Source organism: Hyaloscypha bicolor (assembly GCF_002865645.1).
Source record: "Hyaloscypha bicolor E unplaced genomic scaffold K444scaffold_53, whole genome shotgun sequence".
Classification (NCBI taxonomy): domain Eukaryota; kingdom Fungi; phylum Ascomycota; class Leotiomycetes; order Helotiales; family Hyaloscyphaceae; genus Hyaloscypha; species Hyaloscypha bicolor.
This window is the reverse complement of record NW_020194555.1, coordinates 2,707,522-2,723,514: the sequence shown is the minus strand read 5'-3', so window position 1 is coordinate 2,723,514 and position 15,993 is coordinate 2,707,522. Positions and strand designations below refer to the sequence as shown.

At 48.4% G+C, this 15,993-nt stretch overlaps 7 protein-coding genes across 7 annotated transcripts; 2 read left to right on the top strand and 5 right to left on the bottom strand.

The window, feature by feature from the left end:
* Positions 1–362: 362 nt before the first annotated feature.
* On the top strand, positions 363–4,224 carry K444DRAFT_558016 (phosphatidylethanolamine N-methyltransferase). Its single transcript, XM_024876808.1, has 3 exons — positions 363–964; positions 1,040–3,738; positions 3,832–4,224. Exons 1-3 carry the CDS (start codon positions 796–798, stop codon positions 3,895–3,897), a joined length of 2,934 nt encoding a protein of 977 aa, XP_024739680.1. The 5' UTR covers positions 363–795; the 3' UTR covers positions 3,898–4,224.
* Positions 4,225–4,365: 141 nt separating this feature from the next.
* Positions 4,366–5,389, bottom strand: K444DRAFT_627655 (uncharacterized protein; the record flags this gene model as incomplete). Its single annotated transcript, XM_024882832.1, has 2 exons — positions 4,366–5,085; positions 5,300–5,389. The coding sequence occupies 2 exons, from the start codon at positions 5,387–5,389 to the stop codon at positions 4,366–4,368; spliced, it is 810 nt and encodes a 269-aa protein (XP_024739679.1).
* A 356-nt stretch (positions 5,390–5,745) lies between these two features.
* On the bottom strand, positions 5,746–6,870 carry K444DRAFT_586107 (Aldo/keto reductase; the record flags this gene model as incomplete). The annotated part of the gene is made up of 4 exons (XM_024877960.1): positions 5,746–6,409; positions 6,456–6,554; positions 6,602–6,763; positions 6,814–6,870. The coding sequence occupies 4 exons, from the start codon at positions 6,868–6,870 to the stop codon at positions 5,816–5,818; spliced, it is 912 nt and encodes a 303-aa protein (XP_024739678.1). The 3' UTR covers positions 5,746–5,815.
* Positions 6,871–9,106: 2,236 nt separating this feature from the next.
* Positions 9,107–9,865, bottom strand: K444DRAFT_627653 (uncharacterized protein; the record flags this gene model as incomplete). Its single annotated transcript, XM_024882831.1, has 1 exon — positions 9,107–9,865. The coding sequence occupies one exon, from the start codon at positions 9,863–9,865 to the stop codon at positions 9,107–9,109; it is 759 nt and encodes a 252-aa protein (XP_024739677.1).
* Positions 9,866–10,889: 1,024 nt separating this feature from the next.
* K444DRAFT_524237 (NMD3-domain-containing protein) lies at positions 10,890–12,494 on the bottom strand (the record flags this gene model as incomplete). Its single annotated transcript, XM_024874343.1, has 2 exons — positions 10,890–12,378; positions 12,427–12,494. The coding sequence occupies 2 exons, from the start codon at positions 12,492–12,494 to the stop codon at positions 10,890–10,892; spliced, it is 1,557 nt and encodes a 518-aa protein (XP_024739676.1).
* A 774-nt stretch (positions 12,495–13,268) lies between these two features.
* K444DRAFT_524711 (putative alpha-ketoglutarate-dependent sulfonate dioxygenase) lies at positions 13,269–14,504 on the top strand (the record flags this gene model as incomplete). The annotated part of the gene is made up of 3 exons (XM_024874375.1): positions 13,269–13,430; positions 13,479–14,208; positions 14,257–14,504. 3 exons carry the CDS (start codon positions 13,269–13,271, stop codon positions 14,502–14,504), a joined length of 1,140 nt encoding a protein of 379 aa, XP_024739675.1.
* Positions 14,505–14,641: 137 nt separating this feature from the next.
* On the bottom strand, positions 14,642–15,781 carry K444DRAFT_627650 (uncharacterized protein; the record flags this gene model as incomplete). The annotated part of the gene is made up of 3 exons (XM_024882830.1): positions 14,642–15,500; positions 15,547–15,586; positions 15,634–15,781. The coding sequence occupies 3 exons, from the start codon at positions 15,779–15,781 to the stop codon at positions 14,642–14,644; spliced, it is 1,047 nt and encodes a 348-aa protein (XP_024739674.1).
* Between the last annotated feature and the right edge of the window lie 212 nt (positions 15,782–15,993).

Here is a 15,993-nt window from a genome sequence, read left to right as displayed (position 1 = left end):
CGTAGGAGAAGGTATCTCAACATGTCTCGCCGAATGCTTCGATCTCAGGAATGAGTTTTGTCGTCTTGTAAAGCTACTGTATAGACCATCGAAGCCTCAGAGTAGAGATGTTGTCCCTCAACACCAGCAGCGCACGTGAAGAAGAGCCGTTTGTGGAAGGCGGTGTGCATGTCTCGCCGAAGGTCGGCTTAACATCTCGACATCTGCAAGGCCAGCCCCAAAAGCCCCATTTTCCTTCCATTGTATGTGGATGTGATGCACTTCAGCCGATCCTTGCAATTCCATTCCAATCAGGCAGTGCATCGTGTGCGTGGTACCTGCTGATCCTGTCAGGCCCAAAGGTGAAGTCGACAAAGATTACTATTCCACACTTCACTGGCCAATCGTGCCTCACCGTTACTCAAAGCCGCTTTGAAGGGATACAAGATTGATATATCAATGATGACGAATTGTGCGACTTGCTGTTTTGACCAAAATCCCACGCACGCGCCAGAATCTTGGGTTTGGGTCAGCACGTTAGTCTTCTGATTGGCCAATGAGAGGTCCCTTGTACCCCGGTCCCGGTGTCTGCCCCACGAGATATTTCTTTAGCTCTCGTTGACGGCCAGCGAATACAACACCATGGAACAAAGGAGCGACACATGGGCCAGCTCCTCCTCTTAACCCATCGAATCCCCTCAATACGCAATACCTCCAAATTCCTCAACACTCGCCTAGCACAACGCGATTCTTGTGCGGGCTGCCCAAGTTCAACGACATTCCTCAGCGGACTGAACGCCGCCGCTTTCGGGCAACATGAGCGTGCAAACCCCAGTCGGAGGGTCTGAGGGCCTTCGAGAACGAAATGCTACCCAGACAATACGTGAGGAGGACTCTTCAAGTGGCAGCGGCCTGGAGACCCCGCAGGATGGCGATGACGTAGAGAAGGAGATGAAGACCTTTGGCCGAACGCCCAGTGGGACTAGTGAGTTTGGACGCCGGCGGGGTCGATAGTGATATTGGACGCCGAATGTAGTCCAGCCATGCTGACATGGAACAGTCTTCACGGTACCGCAGACTCACGATATGGTCTCACAGCTGCTTGACCCTCGACAACCAAAGAACCTCTCCGACGTTATTGTGATCGCTATTCTCTGCCTACATATACTCACCCTCTGCCTTTTACCTGCCTCCTTCAAACGACCTGTATTCGCGATCATATTTCTGTTCTGGAGAGGATGCTACAACATTGGCATTGGGTATCTTCTGCAAATACAATCCAATCATCGGCGCCTCGTAACTTGGGCCAAGAAATGGAGTCTGTTCGAAGACCCAAAGACAGGAAAGAACCCTCGTCCGTGGTTATACAAGCTCCTAAAACGTGAGTTGGAGACCAAGATACCAGAAGACTACAAGTTCGAGGAAGCACCGATCGAGTACAACACATGGCTAGTTTTCAGAAGAGTAGTAGACTTGATCCTGATGTGTGACTTTACGTCTTATTGTCTTTTTGCCATTGCGTGCGGAGGTCGTCCCTCCGGGGAAGGTCTCGTCATGTCTATTGCTCGTTGGGCGACCGGCATTCTTCTGGTTGGGTTCAACTTGTGGGTCAAATTAGATGCCCACCGCGTCGTCAAAGACTATGCTTGGTATTGGGGCGACTTCTTCTACCTGATCGACCAAGAGTTGACATTCGATGGTGTCTTCGAGATGGCCCCGCATCCGATGTATTCTGTGGGATATGCTGGGTACTACGGCATCTCAATGATGGCAGCGAGCTACAACGTCCTCTTCATCTCCATCATCGCACATGCTGCCCAATTCGCATTTCTCGTCTATGTGGAAAATCCCCACATCGAGAAGACGTATAACCCCCCTCCTCCCAGGAAACGAGAACAATATCCAAGCCAAAGCGACATCGACCTTGCCAACGCCTCTGCGGCGCATAGAGAGGGAATCGAGTACCATGAGCACCTTGACCTTGCCATTTTGAACCCCACGATATCGACCAAGCCCAGCGCAGTACACGACTTGATGGGATTTCGAAATATCGACTTATTCCGCATCACCGATATCTCGGTTCTGCTTCTACAGGCGTTGATGGTGATCATTACTACTGTCACCCCTTCCACCCCAACTTACCAAGCTATCTTTGTTATTAATGCTCTTATCTGGCGTCTTTGGTACAGTGTTGGCCTGGGCATCATTCTTGACCAGCAGTCAAACAAGAAAATGTGGACTCGCCACTTCGTCAAATATGGTGAAAGTACTGAAGAAGCTTGGAGACAGTGGAAGGGAATGTATCATCTGAGCATGGCGATGTGCTACGCAAGTTTTATCGCTGCTACATGGAAGATGTATTCATTCCCCGCAGACTGGGGCTACGGTCTCGTTCTGCTAAAGCACGTAATGGGTGCTGGGCTTGTTGCGCTCCAGGTATGGACAGCAGTCAGTATTTACGATTCTCTTGGCGAATTTGGATGGTTCTTCGGCGACTTCTTCTTTGATCATGCACCGAAATTGACCTACAGCGGAATTTATCGGTACCTCAACAATCCTGAACGCATCATCGGCCTGGCAGGAATTTGGGGAGCTGTGCTCATCACTTGGAGCCCGGCAATCTTCTTCCTTGCCCTGATCAGTCACATCTCGTCATTGGCTTTCATCCAGTTCGTGGAAAAACCTCACATGCAAAAGCTTTACGGAAGGAACCTCAGGCCTGAAGCTGGACTTACCAAAAGTATTCGCAGATCGTTGCCACCTCCTTTCAAGAAATTCCAAGGCAGCGTTGACAAGGTTCTTGGCGAGACACGTCATTTTGTCGATGAGTTTCTGGATGCTGCTCGGCCAAAGCTTGCAGCTGGCGTTTCTACTATTGTCAGAGATACCTCAGCATTGTTCAGTCAATATCCGGCCCGCATAACCGTGACTCGGCTGGCCCCTGATTTGGCAGGCTTCAACCCCAGAGACTACTCTATCGAGATTGAAGGCACGGCTTCATCAGCCCAATCTGACAGTATCCATGACACTGGAAAAGAAGGCCTCACAGCAAGATTCCCCAAACCACGGACAGACAATTACAACCCGTTGATATTTGAATACGGTGCTCCAATCAAGGTCAAGTGGACAGCTCCTGTCAATCACAGCAAAAGCGACTGGATTGGGCTCTACAAAGTAGCTGAGAATGCTGATCGAGATGTCACTCGTGTTTCTTCCGCAGGCCGATGGATTCCTACCGTTGTAAACGAACATGAGCATACATCGGGGGACAAAAACGTCCTCGTATCAGATCAACTCGTCTCAGGAGCAAAGCGTGAAGATGGCTCAATACATGACTACATGCAGGGAGAGATGGTTTTCGAGGGTGACAAGCTGTTCTGGACTCTTGGATCTTTCGAATTCCGCTACCACCATGACGGCAAGCACAATGTGATGGCAGTTTCTCGCGCCTTCGAAATCCGCATCGCCCGCTTCGATGAAGAAGATGGTGGGGTTGACGCGAACGGCCTCGTCCGCACCGCCGTGGAAAATGCCCTTCTCCCAGTTGTCAGAAACTGCTTCGACCGAGACCCAGAGATCGCACCCAACACCGTCAACGAGAGCTTCGGCAGCCTGGTCGAGCGAGACGGCAAGTACGCAAAACGAGTCGTCTTTGCTGTCCACCAGATGTTCGGTATCGAGCTCGCGTCTGGAGTCGTGCTCGCTGATGGAAATGTCAAGAACCTTGCTTGGAGAATTTGCGTCGCCAAGCAGGCGCTGGTATGATCTCATTTACTTTATATACATTTCACACTTACTGCTTCGTGTTCACGAAAGCTGGCTAGAGAAAACGGCTCACTGATAGCATAACAGGCACCTTACAGCATGTCTTATTCAAAAGGGACAACTACACCCACGGGAGAGGGAGAGAAATCCTAAATAGAGGAAAGGATAGAGGAATGGATTAGAGAGGGGGATTTCGGTGATACCCTGTGCGTTCGGTCGATGGTTTGATGAATTTTGTGTATGCATTTGCTGCCGGTTGGGACTTTGCATAGGGGGTTGCATGAAAAGCATTCGGGAGAGTTCTTCGCATGAGCAGCACATTCAGTTCGCGCTGGTAGCTCAATTGCATTTGCATTTGCATTTCTTTTCGACGCTATAGTACTGCACGTAAGTGTTGAGACCTTCCAATAGCCCAGCTTACATCCACCACAGCCTTTTGTTGCCAATAGCTCCCTGGTCTCCTCCAATATTGTTCCAAATGCGGTGCAGCTCGCTTTCTCCTCCTTCTCTCCAACTACGTCTTCCGCGCATTTCAAGGCATTCTCACTTCTGATGCGATGCAATGCCGCTCTCCAGTCTGTGCTGTATATCTCGTTTCCTTCTTCCTGCCCTTGCTCCAGCTCAAACTATCGGCAAGCTCTCAGCACCACCAAGATTCAAAGCTTGAACAGCCTCGCAACCAGCAAACTCCTTCCATGCCTTTGCCCTCCTCACTTCATCGCTCTTCTCGTTCATCCCCCTGACAACCCTCATCTCGTACGTAGCCTCTCCCATCTCGACGAACATCAGGCGGTAGAAGCCGCGAAGCGCCACCCGATCGGAGCCATCGCTATCGACCGAGCTCCAGAGTTGCTTAAAATCGACCGAGGCTGCCTCGCGCTTGCGAAACTGGGTGAGGAGCCACAAAGGATACTGGTCGAAGATAGCACCGAGTATCGTCTTCCGTTGCTCCACAGCCAAGTCCGCGAAGAAACCCTCAGTGTCCCAGCCACAGCTATCCATGCAAGCGTCTGTGCCTTTGATGATCTTCTTGACAGCTCGGAACAACCACAGCAACGAGTACGTCATGTGAGCTCCGAAGCGTGCCTCGATGAAGCGTTTCCTCTTGAGGTAGACCTTGTCGTGAGAAGGGATGTAGCTCGGGATGAGGCAGCGGATGTCGCTGGTTGTGAGGTTGTTGTAGCGGGCGGAGTGCAAATCGACCTTCGTCCGAAGGAAAGGCAGTTTATGCTGTTGTTTTTTTGCATTTCCTTTAGGGGCAGTGAAGAGCGTGCTTGCTATGGTCATAGTTGTCGTCTGACTCTGGGCCGCCTTTGAGACGAGATCGTTGGCTTCTTGGATCTAGACGTTTGTGAGCTATAAGGCAATCTTTGAAGATCCGCGGAAAGAGAAGACATGAGCAGAAAGTGAAATTGTGGAAAGATGGGCAAAAATGGAACCGATGGGCAGTAAGAAAAATTGTAAAACGATGGGTGAAAAGTGAAAGACTGTTCTCGTAGGAGGAAGGAAATCCTTCCCCCTCAAGGGCATTTTCATTGAAAGAGAGTGAACTTACATCATCCGAGTTCATAAGCGGAGTCCACCTCTTTGCTTCCAACTCTGCCATGAGATCCTTGAACGCTTGTTCTTGAACTTCGTCCGTCATGCTTGCTCTTTCTATGTTTAGGGCTGATCGGTTGTACGCGTGGGTGGTGGTGCAATGATCAGTGTTGCTGAGTAGGTGGCGGTTGGAGTTTTCAGTTGAGGCTGGTTGAGGTTGATATTAAAGAGGAGGCAGAGCGGAGGATTTTTATATCCCCAAGTCAATAGCCTCTCAAGTCTCCACAAACGCAACCGCAATAACTACAATCCCTTCGCCATATGGCCATATTCACTCACCCGAGATTGTGGAACGACTTCACTTTCATCTGCAACCATGAAGGACAGAAACACGTGAACATGGCTCGGGCGAGAGTACCAAGGAATGGAAAGCATAATCATGAAATATAACGAACATGGGTGCCAACATCGTAAATGCCTCATTCTAATTTGAAAAGTAGCAAGTGCAGGAAGGCTCTAGACAACAGCATAATCAAAGCAATCCAGCCTTGGTTAACTTCGTGTAAGTCTCGAAATTATTTCCCGGAGCATCAGCTTCAATGCTCCTCCACAATGCATCCAACCTCTCCATAACCCACCCCTCAAGCGGACCCTTTTGAATCTCCCTCACAGTTTCACTCAACTGCCTCCCGCTACTTGCTCCCAGAACAACCATATCCCCCTTCTCCGTCTCCAAAAAGCTATTCCACACCACCCAACGACACGCCAATCCCGCCTTCGAAATTCCCGCTTCCTCAGCCAACTTTCCAAACTCTTCTAAAGCTTTAAGATAACTAGGTTTTCCATACATCTCATGTAGAATCTTGCCAAGTACAGTATCCGGGTTGAAATTCCCTGTTCCTGCTTTGATAGCCTCAGGCGTTCTGACAAGGAAGCCGCTCGCGAGTACGGAGTAGCCCTGGATCAATATTCCGAGGCGGCGGAGAGTGGGGAACAAGGTGGTTTCGCTACCGCGGTGTACAGCACTGTACACACTTTGATAAATGGTTGGGAGGATATAGTTGTGCGATTTGGCGTAGGCGTAATAGGCTTCGACTTGTGAGGCGGTGAAATTGGAGAGTCCGAACTGAGGATGTTAGTGGTTGAATGACGAGGGGTGAGTGTAGATGAACTTGTTCAAATTTCCCGGCGAGGTAGAGGGATTGGATTCCCTCCATGGTTTCGGAGATAGGAGTGTTGATGTCGGGAACATGAAGTAAGTAGATTGATACCTGCAGAGCTGTCAGTCGATTGAAAAGGTTTGATGGAAAGAACACACTCGATCAGTCTTCAAGGCCGTCGCACTTTCCTCCCAGTGCTTCAAGATTCCTTCTTTGGTCGAGCCACCTGGTATAAGAACACCCATAGGTGCTTTAGTAATGATCTGAAATTCAGATGAAAGACCATTGTCGCCAATGAACTTCTCGGATCTTCCTCCGTTCTATCCCTATTCATGAGAAGTGGTCACATGGAAATAAGTGGAATACGTACATAGTGGCGTGCGGTATCTAGACACTTGATATTGTTCAGCCGAGCCACTGCAACCATCTCTTTTTGATTACTAAGATCTTCTGAGAGGACTCCGATTCCAAGAATGAGGGGCATTGGGGGCATTTCTGTTGCCATGTCTAGCAATTGGAGAGATTGAATTTTGAAAATCTTCTGCTTTCAGAGAAGAATAACAAGGAAACGGTCGATACCCTTGCGGTAGAAGCAGGATCAAGGAGAACGGAGACTGGGAAATTTATTTGTTTTGAATGATATGAAGTCGCAAAGACGAGGAAACGGAGGACGTCAGGCCCGCATCAAGCCTCAGGGATTGATTTATGCAGGAAGGCTCCTTGGAATGGGCCATTGCTTGGCTCTTCAAGTCAAATATTAGCATGAAAACGAAGAAAGGACATACATAATCACGTTGGCCCTAATTTGGTATAGTGCTTTACTGGGATTGTTCTGGTCTGAGAACGATTGGCTGAGATTCGTTAACTGAACGACGTGCTAGCCTGGAGCGTCCGGAAGGAAAGTTCATTATAAATCGCCATGATTCGAGCCTTGCGTTCCTCGTTCATTGTTCCATCCCGAGCCTATAGAATATTTGTTTAATAGACTAAGAAGATGTTGAGATCGGTGGAAGTCATGGCCGTTGATTCAAAAAGGTGAACACACTGACCTTTGGCGCCCAAAGACAGAACACTCTGGTGATTTGTTGAATATACGCCCCATGTGGACTGGCTTACAACCTCCCCCCCCAAAACAGAAGTCCGAGATAATTTGAATCGACACCATTGTGAAAAGACAGAAATGACAAAATTGAAATAAATGTATGCAGGGTAAATTAGATGCTTTGTCGAGCAGATGATAGAGTGCGGATTTCAATTCTCCTCCCCGTTTTCTTGAGCACTTACATCGAAGGAAATTTCTCCACATGCTGATTGGAAGAAGAGTATGGCAGATGATAGGCACAAGTTTAACTCGTCTGTGTTGGACGACCTCTTGAAGGCTCTCCACATCTTCCAGCGAGTCTTTCATTTGGGAGACGATCCTTCTCGCTTCTCCTGTAATCTCTGACAGTATTAGTGCCATTGAATTCTCACTTTTCCTTGGGAACTGAATTCGCCCCGATATCATCCGCGAAGTCGCTTGATGATACGCACACAACACTCATTCCAATTTCCTATAGAGAATGAGTGCATTAAACTGAGTCAGGCTCGGCAACGATTGCTGAGCAATCGATTAGTAATCGATTGTGTGCACTATTGATTAGCTATCGATTGTAATCGATTGGTAATCGATTACTAAACGATTATTACCCCGCACCCCACGAAAGCTAAGCACTAAATTTTTAGTACCTATAGCCTATAATTTAGCGATCGTAGCCCTAAAATTTAGCGATAAGCAGCCTATAATTATAGGGCTCCCTTTTCCTCGCGACCACAAGCCTCGAAGCTCACTTCTCACTTTCTCTCTCCACTTATTGCTTTTTACTTTTATATACTCGCCCTCTTAACCCCTCCCCCATTAAAAGTTGCCAAGCTTATGGGCCCAAGGCAGCCAGCGTATGGGAGGGCTAGTGGGAGACTAGTGGATTTGTACTATATTAAGGGGCCTTTCCCTGCCTTTAATAATGAGAACCAAGGCTTTTAACTACTTAAATTTAATATCCCCTAATTCCCCCTTTTACTTTTATACTTTTATATATATAGAGAGAGAGAAGAATTAAAGAGAGAGTAAATACTGAGAGAAAAGGAAGGAGGGGCAGTAATATGTGAGTGCGGCCGATTTTTGGTAGGGTAAATCGTAATAGACCCCCTTACTAGTATAGACTATGTCTTACCGGATACAGGAATAGCTATTAATATCATCTCAATAGTACTAATGAGCGATAGGCCAGAGGGAGTCTTTTCAGGGGCTTATCGTACGGTAAGCTACCTAGAATAGGGGGCAGCTTGAAGCCAGACAAGATGCAGGAGTACCTTAAGTACTAGAAAAGGAGCAGAGTTCTAGATACTTTCTTTAAATAAGTAAATAAGAGAGAGCCTTACCTTTATTATATATAGTATAGTACTCTACTAAACTCCTGGATCTTCTGGCATTAGAAAAGGGGTAAAATCATACGTATGTAGGGATTAGCTCGCTAAACAATCGATTGCACTATCGATACAATCGATACCTTACGATTGTGGCATCGATTGTTATCGATAGTGCAAAACGCCAATCGTTGCCGAGCCTGAACTGAGTCCGGACGCGCTGGATTTCCGGATAACCTATTTGCTGAGTCTCATTGTTAGTAATAGTTTTCCATTGAATCAAATCTGTTGTATTGGGCCCCATAGAACTTTTGAGAGTGCTGGCCAGCAATACATTGCTCGTTTCTGAATTTCCACTCTGCGTCACGACAATGTTCGCATTCATTCTCTGGTGTACTTGTTTCTCTGGAATTGGAGAAGGCGGGTGTGGGCACATGGATGGTGATGGTCTTTGTGATACTGGTTGGGCCTTGGTGCTCAGAGGAAGTGGCATGTTTGAGGTTGGCGAGCAAGAGATGCAGAGATGGGATTTCTATTGACTCTAGACAAACGTTTCTCTTCTTAGACATGCCGACCGGGAGAATCGTGCAGACAACATCTTGTCTTGGTGGTTGAAGTCTCATGGGTCTGGGGGTACCCACGAGAGGTGAAGGAGATGGATATTTGTTGGCAAGATCCGCGTATAATTCTTTGAATTCATTCGGGAGAGCCATGACTCCGCCGGCTGCGCCCACTAACATCCCCTCAATGGTTTGCGGTGGAAGACTTTGAATAACACTTCGGATGACATTCTCAGTTGGAGGATCAGCTTCGATTCGTTCTTGAACCTTATTCCGTAGACGTGAATGTTTGGCAGCTGATACCGATGATACGATACCCTCTGCGAACTCATTGTGAGAGCTTCTGCTGGCTGACGTCATGGTGCCCACCGCATTTGTAACTTGGTCGGCGAGGGAGGTTGTTAAACACATTGCAAACATGTTTCGGCGGCGTCGGCTCTCGCGAAGAGAGTTCATGTTGGAGTTTGAGGTTGATTCGATTTGGATTGATCTGAGTTCTAACTTTTGATAAAAGTTCGAGTGATTTGAGTAACTTTGAGGGATGGAAAGTTTGAGTTGACATTTTCAAGCGTCAGAAAGTTGAGAATATAGCCAGGCAATGTGTGCCCCGTCGCAGCACGACGAGCCAGACTCAATAGATCTAACCATTTGTTCGCACCGATAGCAGAACAATCTGCATATCGAATACATCTCGACTCATCCTTCATTCCAATCACAACAACCCACAAGGATCTCTCACATCTCCTACTGTCCAACCCCCAACACTTCTTCCCACCCTCCTTGACTCCCCTGACTCTCCTCCACTTCACCCTCCACCAATATCCTCCACCTCTCTAACGCACACACCAACCCCTCCCTCACCACCTTTACTTGCACCTTCATCCCCTCACACCTTTCAAACGGCGCCCCAACTGTCGTCAAATGCAACAAAATCCACAACTCTTGATATTCATCATGAGCCAGCGCCGGAATTTGCGACGCGAAGTGTTGCCTCCGTGTAGCTGTATTTGTCGGTCTGTGGAGGATGGAGATGAGCTGGGTTTGGGGTGTCGATCAAGAAGGCCGAGGTGGAGGGGAGTGCATGGAGGCTTGGTGGTGGGTGGTTGATGGGGTTTGGGGCGACGGTGTGGCGGGTACAGACACGCTTGGGGCTGCGGAGCATGGCGTGAACTTTCAGAAGAAACTTCGAACTTTGATTGTAAAGTCGTGAGTGATAATAGATCAAGGTATAGCGAATGTGTAAGATCTTACTTTGATCTGGTTACGACGAATTCGATTCTTTGTTCATTTCCCGCTGCACAGACGAACTCCGGCAATGATTTGTCAAAACTCGAGTCAAGGAAAGGAATTCGAGCGCTTGCCATCATGAATTTTGCCTCTATGCTTTACCAGCAATCTATGATGTCCGCCGCCAGAAAAAACCCGACACCTTTAGTGCCACACGCCAGCAAACGAATGAGAGTGTCAAGATGTCGCAAAACTAATGCTCATCCTTAACATTAAGTTCATCGAACTCATCTAGCAACTCATCCATATTGATCTGCGGCGTCTCATCGTCTCCATCTTCCGTCTCAACCACACTCATAGCCTCAGCATCTTTCTTCGCCTGCTGCTGCGCCTTATACAACGCCATAGTCTGCCGCAGCTCAGTATCTTCCTCCACGTCCCGCAAAAACATCTCATAATCCCTATCCATCTTCTCTTGATCTGATTTCTTTGGTAACAAGTCGCCCTCATCTTTCGCCATGCGCCTGAGGCGCCAATTCCGGTTCTTGGACTTCTTCTTTCTCGCGTAGAATTTCTTGACCAGCATCACGTCAGGTATTTGTGAGGCGTATGAGTTAGATTGCTCTAAGGCGTCGAATTGGGGGCTGTTGAAGTTTGTACCGGTCAACATGTAACCCATCACTGAGTCTCCCGGGTGAAGAACATTTCCGAGATGTGTTCTGGTATAGTACGTCTTGTCGTTCGATCCAAGATCTGAAGCTCGCGCAACGGTTGCTTCTGCAAGCAGCCACTTGCCTTTTTGTGCGCCTATAGGCTCAATATCCATAACAATAAACTCAACCAGTTCTTGCACGTCCGCGAGGGCTGTAAATGGCGCTCGCCAGTATATTGGCGTGCTGATATCAGCCGTTTGGAGAGTATGTGGGTCGAGAATATTGAGAGATGTGCCAACGCGGTAACATAATCCCAGAGGAGAAATATTACCAATCTGCTTCGCCAGCTTTATGGGTATCGCCACCAAATCATCCTTGCATATCGGTACCAACTCAACGGAGTATGAGAATTTGTAGGATTTCGTAGATGTGTGGATATCCATCGAGATAAGTTCTTGCGATTTCTTGGTTCGGACAGGTGCGACGGAATTGAGGAAGTCGACGAATTTCTCAGCTTGATTTCGTGCAGAGTAGTAAAAGTCCAGCCCATCCTTGACCTCCTTGATGTTGATTGTGTCCTTGTGCGCTCCATGCTTGAGGATAAGTTGTTCGAGGTAAAGGAAAGTCCTTTTATGGGGAACTTTTTGTCGAACCTGTACGCATGCCCGCCATGTATTCGCAGTATATGATTTCGCGCAGTCGGGACATTGTTGGTACGCCACCACGTATTCGATTTCGAATGCTTGTTGCAGCACAACGCCCTCAGACACGGAGTCTTGGATGGTGAGCTTCACCTTTACTCGTCGAGAATGAGGTTCCGTCCAAATAAAACTTGCATCGATAATCCGAACTTTGTGTAGACCTCGCAATTTCTTCAGGCAAAGGGCGAGTAATTCTCTCGATTCAGGTGCGGCGACAATCCAACTTGAAGGCGGTAATAGCCATCTCTCGCAATCTCGGCAGAAATGTAGAGTTGCCTCACGCTGGATCCCCTGTGATACATCGATCGTAAGCTTCACACAGTCGTAGCAGAGTGCCCCCGCTGAGGTTGTGCCATCGATAGCAGCACCGCAGTTGCAGCAAAGAATTCTGGATGATCATTAGCACTTGTCATCGAAGGCCGTAAATTCTACTTACGTGGCACTTGTCTGTTCTCTATGCTGAGGCGCAATAGAGACAGGCGCATCAAGATCCATAGCAGACATAGTGAAGGTGTCGACGGGTTGGTTTTTGGAGGTGTTGATTGATAAGAAATTGTTCAAAATAATATTTCAACAACCCCGCGATTACGCTTCGGTTATCTCATTTCTCAGCAACGCCACCCGCCAACGTCACGAGACCAAGATTTCAAGAATTCACATTGTATGGTCTTACCATCTTGAGTATTGAAGGAAGTATAGGACGCTCGCGGATCTTGCTCTAGTGGTAATCGAAGTGAACCTTGTAAAACGACAAGTCACGAGATAATTTTTCTCGATCCCTCACGTGACTGTTAAACCACGAGAGGATTTCTGTTTATTACATTTATTAATAGCTGAGTTTCTTACAAGCGAGCAACGTGCAATCGAGCCTCAAAGGTGATTCTACCGCCAGCTTGGCATTTATCCCACTTCTCTGTATTCGCGATCTTCAACGTCGATTGCACCATTCTTTAGTGGAACAATCGACCAATAATATGGAAACCCCTCAATTTGGTCAAATCAATAAGTAAACTGATTGAAGAAGAAGTAAGATTTACGGCTGACAGGAGCGACTATTTACAAAGTAAAGCGCTGCCCGCCAATGATGATCTGAAGATCCCATGCAAGAGAGCCGTTTTCCGATTTGGTCAGGGATGAAGGTGAGGGGTCATTTGGATGATGAGTGCCCGACATGCAGCAAACGCAATACGACCCTGGCACGGAGATTCCTATAAAGACTCCATGTAAGCCACCGGAAGTTTAACAGAAGCCCAAGACAACTCGTTGGAGTTAAACAAGATGGCCCCCTCCGCTACCGAAACCGTTACGGTCCCAAGTCGCCCTGTCGAACACTCTCAGGTCAAGTTGACTAGCAACACTGGCCCATACAAAGAACTCGCACCCATTGGGTATGAGAAAGAGGCTGAGGAGCAAGGAAAAGATGGCTTCCAAGCTGCCAAGGTATGCGGGTCTGTTGATATTGGCGGCGAGTGCTAAGCAAGACATCAGTATCGGAATTATCTCCCAACGTGGGGAAATGAGAAATATCCTCCACTTCAGCTTTTTGAGCACCATGACCCAGGCCTTGACGCAGATAAAAACTTTCCTGAGCTCCTCGCAAAGGGCGTTACCACGAACGACCTCACCCCAACTATCGGAACCGAAGTCACTGGTGTACAACTAAGCACGCTGAGTCCAGCAGGCAAAGACCAACTTGCCCGCTTTGTGGCGGAACGCAAGGTAGTGGCTTTCCGGAGCCAGGACTTCGCTGATTTGCCCATCAATGAAGCTCTTGACTATGGTCGTTATTTTGGCCGTCTTCATATTCATCCAACAAGCGGTGCTCCAGAAGGGTACCCTGAAGTTCATCTCGTGCACAGAGGGGCAGGCGACAAGACAGCGGAAGCGTTTTTCCAGACAAGAACAAGCTCCGTTGCCTGGCACAGTGACGTAAGTTACGAACTGCAACCCCCGGGAACGACGTTTCTCTACATACTCGATGTTCCAGAAACTGGAGGAGATACCCTCTTTGCAAATCAAGTTGAGGCATACAATCGTCTAAGCGAAGGATTCAAAGAGAGACTTCACGGTCTCAAGGCTACTCATTCCGGGATTGAACAAGTCGACGCTTCTAGAGGAAAGGGCGGTGCGGTTCGCAGAGAGCCAGTGGTGAGCGAACATCCAATCGTTCGAACTCATCCAGTGACAGGTGAAAAGGCTTTATATGTCAACCCACAGTGTGAGTGCCATACATCTTGGCTGACCAGACGAGCTAACATACTTGGAGTTACTCGAAAAATCGTCGGGTATAAGCAAGAGGAGAGTGATGCTTTGCTGAAATTTCTCTATGATCACATTGCTTTTGGAGCAGATTTCCATGCTCGCGTGAAATGGGCTGCGAAGACGGTGGTCGTGTGGGATAACCGAGTGACCTTGCACTCAGCCCTTGTCGACTGGAAGAGCGGCCAGAGGAGGCACTTGGCTAGAATTGCGCCACAGGCGGAAGCGCCCGTCGAGACCCCGTACAAGGCTTGAAATGGTTGTATATAGGTGATACAAGCAAATTGCACCAGTGCTGAGGTTTTTGCTCGGGGTGTGGGTGTCTGATAATTCTTGCCTCGGTGTCATTTGGAGGTTGGAGTTCAATGCCAGCTGATGATGCAAAGGCCGCTTCATAGAAAGGTCGGGATCACATCTAGTATATGTTTGTCCTTTTGCTCCTTCTCCATCTTTGCCTTGTGACGTCGAGCTTGCTCTAGTCTCGACGGCCGGGATCTAACTTCCGGCGATAGTTGAGTGCGTGAGGGTTTTGACCCAACTGCGCTGAATGAGTTGCTCTTAATGGCAGTTAATGAGCTTGGCTTTGGCGCTGGAATTGACTTCGTAGTTTTGGTGATGCTAGTTAATTTGACATTGGGCGCAGAGCTGGGGGCAGGTTTCTGGAAAAGGGCTGCCAGTTTCGGAGCCAGTATTGGCGCATCAAGATCATCATCGTCTTCAGATGACTCCGCTACACTCTTGTTTGACTGATATGATTTAGCAGTACGGAGAGCGACCTTGGATTGAGGTGATTCGTGCGTTCTATCAGGTTTCGACTGTGCCGCTGATTGCTTAAACCCAGCAGCTGCTCTTGTGGTTGCTGCAATCGTCCCAGGTTTTGCTAGAGACGCAGCTTTCTTACGTGGACTATCCATCAATCCATGAAGTGTAGTCCCAAAATAAGGGAGGCCATCGCCATCGTCGCTATCATCATCATCTTCAACCTTCTTGACAACCACGTTCTCTAGAGCAGTTCTCTGAGCTTTCACTCTAACGGCAGCTTCCATCTTCCGTTTTGTGTGGTCTGGCATCTTTCCTGTGACGGGGCGTGATATAGAGTTGATAGTCTCCGCGTTTCGGCTTTTCACCATCTTTTGTTGTCTTTTATACTCGGCAGCGTGGAGATGAACGGTGAACTTCTTAGCGACGGCCAGGAACTCATCCTCCACCATCCGCCATTTGTCGTCGCACTCCGTCCCTTCGTCCATGAATCTAAGGCGGGTCAGCTAGCTCTAGGATCCACAGCATGATTTCTTACTCCTCCTTTGCCGCTTGAGGAGCTGGGGATGAGGACGGAGCTAGATTAGGTCAGCTATGCACGAGAAAGACGACCCAACGAGCTCACCTCGTCTATCTATATTCCTCTTCGGAGACGGTGTCCTGTCATCTTTCTTATCATTCAGCTTCTGCCTTTTGGGCGCCGGCGCACTCCCAGCTTTGCTTGGGCGACTCGCTGTGGAGGTACCATCCTCCCACGGAAGCTTCCTTCGCATCTTGACCCCTGGCCCGAATCATGGAAAGCACTGCTCCTGCATCATAAAGGTGAGCCTGGTGCATAACAGAACCGGACGTCTTCTCGAAGGTTCCTCACCCGTTCTCAGGCATTCGCGAGTCACGTTGTCCACATAGTCGTGTTGCACGTGGGTTTGTAGAATCGATTGGTGGATCCTGGAAGGGTGATTTCGCCACGTCACCTGATACAGCG

Coding starts and splice junctions, on each gene's coding strand:
- K444DRAFT_558016 (XM_024876808.1), top strand. CDS start 796: ATGAGCGTGCAAACCCCAGTCGGAGGGTCTGAGGGCCTTCGAGAACGA. Junction 965..1,039: donor CCGAACGCCCAGTGGGACTA/GTGAGTTTGGAC, acceptor GACATGGAACAG/TCTTCACGGTACCGCAGACT. Junction 3,739..3,831: donor GCGTCGCCAAGCAGGCGCTG/GTATGATCTCAT, acceptor ATAGCATAACAG/GCACCTTACAGCATGTCTTA.